Source organism: Cebus imitator, unplaced genomic scaffold (assembly GCF_001604975.1).
Source record: "Cebus imitator isolate Cc_AM_T3 unplaced genomic scaffold, Cebus_imitator-1.0 Scaffold708, whole genome shotgun sequence".
In the NCBI taxonomy this organism is placed as follows: domain Eukaryota; kingdom Metazoa; phylum Chordata; class Mammalia; order Primates; family Cebidae; genus Cebus; species Cebus imitator.
Window position 1 is genome coordinate 194,202 of NW_016108023.1, and position 10,082 is coordinate 204,283.

The 10,082-nt window shown below is 38.1% G+C and overlaps 1 protein-coding gene across 1 annotated transcript in view; it reads right to left on the reverse strand.

Moving 5' to 3' along the window:
* The window catches only part of ZFY (zinc finger protein Y-linked), a 48,464-nt gene that overhangs the window by 21,395 nt on the left and 16,987 nt on the right, over positions 1–10,082 (reverse strand). Inside the window, exons 2-3 of the mRNA XM_017518835.2 lie at positions 6,358–6,362; positions 4,844–4,932 (exon numbers count right to left, since the gene is read on the reverse strand). Coding sequence (XP_017374324.1) covers positions 4,844–4,904 — 61 coding nt within the window. The 5' untranslated portion in view covers positions 4,905–4,932; positions 6,358–6,362. The remainder of the gene's footprint in view (positions 1–4,843; positions 4,933–6,357; positions 6,363–10,082) is intronic.

Consider the following 10,082-nt stretch of genomic DNA (forward strand, 5'->3'; position numbering starts at 1 on the left):
AAAAAAAAAAGGAGATCAACAAGGGCTAAACAACAGATGCTGTAGGAAGTCTTTAAAATATTAAAAACCCACTTAAATTATATGTTGAAAGAATGTTTGCTTTTATTTTTATTCATCTTCTACAAAATGCTTTCTACTCATTTGTCGTCTATGTTCGTAGTAAGACACACTAAGCAAAAGAACAGTGTCATCTCCATTCCACAGACATGTATTTGAAAGCATTTAGTGGCAAGAGCACTGGTTATTAATGGTCTAAATCAGAGGGCAAGGTTTAGATACTTATTAGTTTTGTGATCTTGGACAAGTCATTTAACCTCTGAGTTTGGTTTCCTCATAAGTAAAATGAGGACAGTAGTATCCCATGCATACCTCACAGGACTATCAGGATCAAATGGGAATGCATGATAAGTGTCCTGAAAAAATGTCATCAAATGTTTCATTATTATTATACTTATAAAAATGGAAGTCATTTTACCACTTCAAGTATTAACAATCAAGACTAAAATGCAATAGCCCTTCAATCTACTATTTAGCCAATGACTCGGGCTTGAATGTGACAAGATTACACTAAAAAATACTGATTTTATTAACTGAACTTTAAATCAACATTGCCATATGTTCAAAATAGTAATTAACTTTACCAAGAAACATAAAGAATTTTAAATATACTTTCTAAATTGTGTGTGTGTGTGTGTGTGTGTGTGTGTGTGTGTGTGTGTGTTTCCAAGGCAATTTAGGATATTCTTTTGGTCCAGGGTTAGGTAATTTCAGGTTGTTAATGGCAATTTTCATTTAAAATTCAGTTAAAATCATTAAAATTTTAACTTTCAAGAGTACAAAGTAGAAAAAATAAAATCTAGTACAATTAGTTTATAGTATTTATATTAGAATCATGAGCAATATGAAACTGAGAATACTTTTTCCTCTTCTTGTTTAAGTATGACTTTCTTTTTGCAGTTTCAGAAATGAGGTAAGGATGCATCTGCCTGATATAGAGGCTCCTTTTGTAATTATGTAAAAAGGTTACAAAAATTAGGACAGGATCAATTCCAGAGGAATTAATTGCTGAGTTGGTAGTAATTTTCTTTGGAGTAACAAATAATTTCCGATTTGGGTGCCAAGAAGTGGATAGCTGCTTTTATACAAATACCTAAAAATGTAAAGTGGCTTTGCAATTGGTTAAGTGCAGACTGCAAAATTTCTTGGAAGAATGAAGAGAAATTCCAGCTCTAAGGGAAATGAAAAACAAAATTTGAAAAAAAGAATCAAAAGCTTAGATTCTGTTGAGGAGACAAAAGCCTAGATTTCCTTAAATAAGCCAATAGTAAAAATATGAATGTTTACAGTAACTGGCCGGGCACAGTGGCTTATGCCTGTAATAGCAACATTTGGGGAGGCTGAGGTGGGAGGATAGCCTAAGCTCAGGAGTTTAGGATCAGCCTGAGCAACACAGCAAAACCTTGTCTCTACCAAAAATTATACATACACATACACACACACACACACACACACACACACACACACACACACGTATTCGCCAGGCATGTTGGTATGTGTCTGTAGTTCCAGTTACCCAAGAGGCTGAGGTAGGTGGATCATCTGAGCCCAGGAGGTTGAGGCTGCAGTGAGGAGCCATAATCATACCACTGTCCTCTAACCCTGGTGATACAATGAGACCCTATCTCAAAAACAACAAATACAAAACAGTTAACAACTCTGCCAATGAGAATCCAGAGGGAAAAGAGATCAAGGCAGAGAAATGCCACATGGATTCAGAGAATAACTAAGTCATGTATCACTGCTAGTAGAAATCCAGTTTTATAACACTGCTTGTGAGGGCTTAAAAGTGAGTTTGTAACTACAGGAAGACAGATCTTTGTTACATTAAAAGGAAGAGCACCAAGCAAAATTGTACCCCGGGTTTAGGCAAAAAGCACAACTTGTAACAATTAAGTCTTTAGCTCAGAAGATTTTAGCAAAGTGTTAGAAATGTGGTCTTGTATCTTCTTACTGCTTATAGAGGAAAATTCAGGAAGGAAAATGATTAGTTAGAAAATTTATTAAGTAAGTTTTATTAAACAAAAAGGTAGCAGAACATGACAAATGAGAAGTTTTCAGTCTATCTGGGGAGTAAAAGGGGAGGTTAAATCAAGGAGATTCCTAGTCAGAGCAAAATCTCATCTGTATTTACAGCCTGAACTCTTGCCTCCTGTCAGGCCAGAAGCAGCAGCATTACATTCTCATAGGAGTAAGAACCATACTGTAAACTGCACATGCAAGGGATATATGTTTTGTGCTCCTTATGAGAATATAATGCCTGATGATCTGCCACTGTCTCCCATCACCCACAAATGGGATGGTATAGTTTCAGGAAAACAAACTCAGGGCTCCCATCGATTCTACATTATGGTAAGCTGTATAATTATTTTATTATATATTACATGTAATAATAATAGAAATAAACTGCACAATAAATGTAATGCACTTGATTTATCTGGTAACTATTCTCCAAACCCCCCTACTCCCAGCTTAACGGAAAAAGTGTCTTCCATGAAACCAGTCCCTGGTGCCAAAAAGGGTGGGGACAGCTGATTGAGAGAGAGAGAGGAAAAAAAAACAACCAGTATGTGATTCTCAACTACTCCATGAAACCTCAAAAAGAACAAAAGATTCCTTCAGGCTCCAGATCATTAAATAAGAAAAGCAAAAGTTAAGGAAAAAGGAAAGGAAAGGAATGGCCAAGGTAAAAGAAAACGAGGAAAGGAAAAGAAAAGACAAAGAATAAGGTAAAATAAGGCAAGGCAAGGCAAAGGAAGAGAAGGAAAGCAAGGCAAGATAAGGTATGGTAGAAAAAGGAAAGGAAGTGAAGTAGAAAGAAAAAGGAAAGGAAGTGGAGAGAGAAAAAAAGGAAAAGGGAAAGATCAAAAAAAAGGTCAGAGAATTAAGTCTTTTTGAAGCAATTAAGAGTATGACCTACAAATATTCAGTGCTTCTAAGAAACATAAGGCTATTGGACTTCAACCATTTTAGCAGAAGTCAAAAAGAGACATAGGATCATCTCAGAAAAAAATCAATGAGCCTCTTGCCTAATACAATAAATGCCGATGACACAAACAAAATTTATTTCAAAAGAAGCACTGGTAGCTTAACCTGAAAGGGACACAGATTGTTGCACTGCCAGAATTCCATAGGCAGGAAGCAGGAAATAAAACTGTTCAGCTGCAAATACCTGCTCTCTTTGAAGAAAATAGCAAGGAAGGCTTAAAGGGCGGAGTCACGGCCACAAAGGGTTATTTCCAGGTCTTGAAACCTAATGGAAGTTTGTCTGGCTGCATTTCAAAATTCCTTTAAACAAAATTTCTTTCTTACCTTTTATTTTACCCTATTTGAACCTGAATATCCCAAACTTTCCTATAATTGTACGTTGGGAAGCAGATAACCTGCTTCTCTGGCTTTATTGGCCAACAGATAGACAAACTGTATTCCACCAGTTGCACTGAAGGACTTGATACCCAGAGAATCATAAACATCTGATTTAAATGATATTTAAGACTGCTAAGCTGATTAATTTCAGCTAAGATTTTGGGGCAGGGGGGCAGCTGGGAACATTAAGAGAGAATGCATGTCATTTTACAGAGACATAAATATTTGAGAATTAGGGTACAGACAGTGGCAGGCAAAATAGTTTCACAAAGATGTCCATACCCTAATCCCTGTAAATCTTGTAAATATGTTACATGATATAGCAAAAGAAATTTTGCAGGTATAATTAACGTTATAAACTTAAAATTGGGGAATTATCCTGGATTACCTTGGTGCATCAAATCTAATCATGTGCGCTCTTAAAATGAACAGTTTGTTCAAGGAGATGTATGTGACAGGAAGATCAGAAAGATTAAAGCATGACAGAGACTCCACTCACTGTTGCTTGAGGAAACCACCATGCAAAGCATAAGAAGAAATGTGGCCAAGCTACAAAAGCCAAAACTGGCCATGGCTGATTTAACTGTAGGAAACAACAAATAGCCCCTCCATTGTACAACAACAAGAAATTACATTAGCCAAAAGTATGGATATTTTTAAATGGATCTAGCCCTGCAGATAAACTTGATTCTTGATATATATTTTTTTAAGACACTGTCTTGCTCTGTTATTGAGGCTGGAGTGCAGTTGTGCAATTATAGCTCACAACAGCCTTGAACTCCTGGTCAAGCAATCCTCCTACCTCAGCCTCCAGACCAGCTAAAACTAGAAGTATATGCACCACCATGCTCAGCTAATTATTATTATTATTATTATTATTATTATTATTATTATTATTTGTAGAGACAGGTTTCCATTGTGTTGCTCAGTGCCCAGGATGGTCTCTAATTCCTGACCTCAAGCAATCCTCACAATTCAGCTATCCAAAGCACTGGGATTACAGATATAAGCCACCATGTTGTAAACAACACTTTGATTTTATCCTTGTATAATTCTACACACACAACTCGGCTGAGTCACATTTCTGACCTATAAAACTGAGGTAAATTTGTCCTGTTTTAGATTAGTAAATGTGTTGAAATTTATCACTGATGAAATAGAAAATACAAATAGCATTTCAAAGGGAGAACTAACAAGATTTAGTTGCATAACTGGAAAAATTAGAGTAACTGAAGGGTAGTAATAAGATTTTGATACTGATGGCTTAACTAACAACATTATGAGTTGGCTATGAGATTCTGACAGGATGTAAGTATGGACTTAAGTACTTAAGTATGAATTAATATCAGATTCTGCAATTTTGATAAGTAATTCCAAATCCGGCAAATGGGAGGTGAAACATCCCAAGAAATAGTTATACCTATTCCATCAAAAAACGAGTTTGGCTCTTGTGGCTGCAATTCAAATTCATCTTCATCCATGGCCTTTAATTCTCATTAGTCACAGCTCCTAAACCAGGGAATAAAGTATACCAAACATTAATTTTTATATCACATATTAAAATGTCATCATAATCTTCATATTTCTGAAATTCTCAAATTAGTTTTCAATAACCTATCAATGTAAAATTAAAGGGAACAAATTGATTTCAGTGATACATGTGCTGTAACAGAACAAGAAAGGGCAGGTAAATCAAATCAAACAGGCTGATAGTGTTTCCGGCTTTTTTTATTTTTTATTTTTTTTTTAAGATACTGGGTCTTGCTATGTTCCTCACACTAGCCTAGAATTACTTCCAGGGCTCAAGTAATTCTTCCCTCTCAGCTTACTGAATAGGTAGAACTATAGGCCACCATAGCCAGTTTTTTTAGGTTTCTTAAAAAGTTCAGTTATCATCTTACATACAATGTACAATGCTTAAGTATTTAGCATAACAAATTTTTACATAAGCGTTAACTGGTATTTGTATTATTTAATTAAGATATAGAACTTTTCTTACACACCAGATGACTCCCTTTTTCCTTTTATCAGTAGCTCCCATGACTTTTTTTTTTTCATAAAGACGGTCTCTCTCTGTCAGTCAGACTATACTACGAGTGGCACAGTTCACTGCAGCCTCAACTTCCTAGGATCAAGGGATGCTTGCCCCTCAGCCCAATTAGCTAGGACTACAGGCTTGTGCTACCGAACCTGGGTAATTTTTAAAATACTCTTTTGAGAGACAAGGTCTCACTCTGTTGCCCAGGCTGGAGTTGAACTCTTGAGCTTAAGCAATTCTCCCACCTTACCCTCACAAGTTCTGGGGCTACAGGAGTGTTTTTGTGTCTGGATCTCATGATCCTTTAAGTCTTAATTTTAACACATTTTGTAGATTTCTGCTGCAAGACTCTATTACATCTCTTTATTTAATGTAGTCTCCAATCTTCCTACTAGTAAATTAACAAAATGGTAAAAACTTAAAATTCCTAATAATTGTAAGCACTCTTCAGATTTCTGTGTATTTTAAAATGCCTCCCACTTCCCTTCTCTTAAGAGACATGGTCTCCTCACCCTGTCACCCAGACTGGAGTGCAATAGCATCATCAGAGCTTACTGCAGCCTCAAACTCCTAGACTCAAATAATCCTCTTACCTCAGGCTCCCAGGCAGCTAGGACTACTGGCACATGCCACTAGGTCCAGCTCCCTTGCTCTATTTTTAGCACATGCTATGGTCACTTACGTGCGTCAATTTTCAAATATTAAACTATATGATAAGGCAATATGCAAGTGAGAAACATATGAATTTCCAATGTGTCGACTCTGAGACAGAGTTACTTAACATTCAAACTACTTCAGATAAAAAGGCTGTAATGACTACATTAATATTTTGTCAACCGCAAAAAAACAGAAAGGTACCTTAACTGCTCTAAATAAGCTGTCACTGCTCCCTCAACCCAAACTACCTCTGGCTGTATTAATTTTTCCTCTCTTAAAAAATCTAATTATAAAAGGATAAATGCAAAGTAATCTTCTGAGCATAAAGAAAAACACATGAAGGGCCGGGCGCGGTGGCTCAAGCCTGTAATCCCAGCACTTTGGGAGGCCGAGGCGGGTGGATCACGAGGTCAACAGATCGAGACCATCCTCGTCAACATGGTGAAACCCCGTCTCTACTAAAAATACAAAAAATGAGCTGGGCATGGTGGCGCATGCCTGTAATCCCAGCTACTCAGGAGGCTGAGGCAGGAGAATTGCCAGAACCCAGGAGGCGGAGGTTGCGGTGGGCCGAGATCGCGCCATTGCACTCCAGCCTGGGTAACAAGAGCGAAACTCTGTCTCAAAAAAAAAAAGAAAAACACATGAAATTAAGGTAATTAATTAATAACGCAATATACATGATTTGCTGGGTTATTGAGGTGACCTTCCGATTTTCCTAAAAACAGCAATTTCATGAGCTCTAATAAAAGATCAACTTGTAGAATAACTTTCCTGTTTTAGGTATTCATCTTCCTTAGCTTTTCTGTTAAGAGTATGATAGATGGGGCCGGGCGCGGTGGCTCAAGCCTGTAATCCCAGCACTTTGGGAGGCCGAGGCGGGTGGATCACGAGGTCAAGAGATCGAGACCATCCTGGTCAACATGGTGAAACCCCGTCTCTACTAAAAATACAAAAAATTAGCTGGGCATGGTGGCGCATGCCTGTAATCCCAGCTACTCAGGAGGCTGAGGCAGGAGAATTGCCAGAACCCAGGAGGCGGAGGTTGCGGTGGGCCGAGATCGCGCCATTGCACTCCAGCCTGGGTAACAAGAGCGAAACTCTGTCTCAAAAAAAAAAAAAAAAGAGTATGATAGATGATCAGTTCCTTTAATTTTGAAACTTGCTCCTTCCTCTTTATATCCTAGTTCTCTTCTCACCTTCTTAACTGATGGCTACTATAGGCTTGCCCAAAGTTTCACATTCATTTTTCTTCTCTACTATTTTCTCATTTATTTCCACAGTTTTTAATGGCCACTTGCATGAAGATGTTCCCCCAAATCCACATATTGAGAAGGAGGTAACATTTCCATCTGTTTCCTGAAGTATCTTCATAAATTAAAGACACAGCTTTCCCCTGGCACAATCACTATGGCCTTTTCATCCTTCCCTGAGAGTTGGCTTCCTGGATCTTGTCAATTTCTTCTCCACAATTTCTCTGTCATCCCTGCCTTACTTACTTGTATTCCCATTAACACCATTCATTCTAAACTTCCTACTTTCTGATCCCTGGAAATGAAAATGGCCTTTTTAACATTTCAAAGACAGATCACTAGTAACCATAATATAAGGGGGTCTTATAATGTCAACTAACAAGGCATTCCTACAATCTGCAGCCAGATGAATCTTCTTGAAGCACTGCTTTGATCAGTCTCTTACTAAGAAGCAGTTCTTCAATGTTCAGGGAGCATCTCATTATTAGCCCAAGCTACCACGAAAGACTTATTTGCTGTTATTACTCAACTTTGCAACTTAGATGGGCAGCATGTCATTCTTCAAACAATATTTTGTGCTTACCCTGACATTCAACATCCTAGAGTTTTCCAAAAGACAAAGTCTTGAAAAAGTGAAGCTATACCTATTCAGTTGTCATTGGCAGGGTCAATAACTGCTGATGGTTACAAATATTTATAAATGCAGAAAAATGTTGGTATCAGTGCCTTAGGGATGTGGTGATAGTTTCCCATTTACGTAACTAGACATCTGTGACAGACAGCTAAATTCTGATTTAATCATTCTGAAACAGGCAATAAAAAGGAGAAAAAGAACTCAAATAAGTGAGAAACCAACCACTAACTATTACATTCTAGGACTCTATTTAGCATAGCAGCTACTAATTCAAATCTTTAATGAAAAAGGGTTAGCTCTAATTTTTTGTCACATACATTCCCTACTATATACTTAAGCCTATGATAAGGGCTGCCCACCAATACAATCTTTATTATAGTGAACAATCATTCTTCAGCAACATATTTGACTGGTTATTGCCCTATTTTATCATGGTGAAAACTGACAGGCAAAAGGGCATTTTTTGTACTTCAATGTAAAGATGACCACCCGTTTACAATAGTAAGCTTTCTTGGGTTACAGCTGCCAATTTCTGCCTACAACAAGAACAAAACCAAACTCTTAAAAGTAATATATTACTACAGTTTTGATAAATAAAGGTGAAATATAAGCTCCCATGATTTAACAGTAATTTCACATGACTTTGCGGTAAGAATCAAGCTTAGAGATCAGCTGAATTGGAAGACAAATAAGAATAATCATGGGAATCCAGTCTAAAAAATAACTGAGGCCAGATGTGGTCACTTAATTCTGTAATCAGAGCATTTTGGGAGGCCAATGGAGGGGGATCACTGGAGACCAGGAGTTTGACAAGTCTGGGCAAATAGTGAGATCCCTTCTCTAGAAAAAATTTAAAAAGCGGGGTATGGTGGCTCACACCTGTAATCCCAGTACTTTGGGAGGCCGAGGCGGGCAGATCATCTGAGGTCAGGAGTTCAAGACCAGCCTGGCCAACATGGCAAAATCCTGTCTTAAAAAAAAAAAGGAGGAGGAAAAATAAATAAATAAATAATTTAAAAATTAGCTGGGTGTGGTGGTGTACCTGTGGTTTCAGCTACTCCAGAGGTTGAGGCAGGGGAGGATCTCTTAAGCCTGAGAGGTCATGGCTACAGTGAGCTATGATCATATCACTACACTCCAGCCTGTGTGACAGAGCAAGACACTATCTCCATTAAAAAACTGCAAAATTAGCCAAATATGATGGTGCATGCCTGCAGTCCTAGTTGCAGATGAGAAAACAAAACACCTAGTAGCTAGTAAACCAAAAAAGGAGAAATAAACCAGTATAAAATAGAAAAGTATTCTACACAGACACACACACACACACACACACACACACACACACACACACACAGAGGTTCTTTTTGTTGTTTGTTTGTTTTTTGAGACAAGGTCTTGCTTGTTCACCCAGGATGGAGTGCAGTGGTGTAATCATAACTCACTACTGCCTCTACCTCCCACACTCAGGCAATCCTCTCATCTTAGTCTCCTAAGTAGGTGAGGCTACAGGCACTTACCAACATGCCCAGCTAATTTTTGTATTTTTTTGTAGACAGGGCGGTCTCACTAGGTTGACCAGGCTGGTCTTCAACTCCTGGGCTCAAAGGAGGGAATCCAAGTGCTGGGATTACAGGTGTGAACCATCACAGCTAGCAGTATTGCTAAAATAATTTCAACAAAGACTCCTAAAATTTTATTACTTTTCATCAGTAATGTGAGAATGCCTATTTCCTAAAAAAAACTAACAAGCACCATAAACTTAAATTTTTTGGCCAGATTGGGTACTGTGGCTCACTCCAATAATCATAACACTCTGGGAGGCTGAGACAGGTGGAATGCTTGAACCCAGGAATTTCAAACCAGCCTGGGCAACATGGTGAGACCCCATCTTTACAAAAAATACAAAAATTAGCCAATCATGGTCGTGGGTACCTGTGGTCACAGCTACTTAGGGGGATGAGACTGGAGAACTCCTTGAGCCTGGGAGGTTGAGGCTGCAGTGAGCCATAATCTTGTCACTGCACTCTAGCCTGGGCAACAAAACAAGACTCTGTATCAAAAAAAAAAAAAAAAAAAA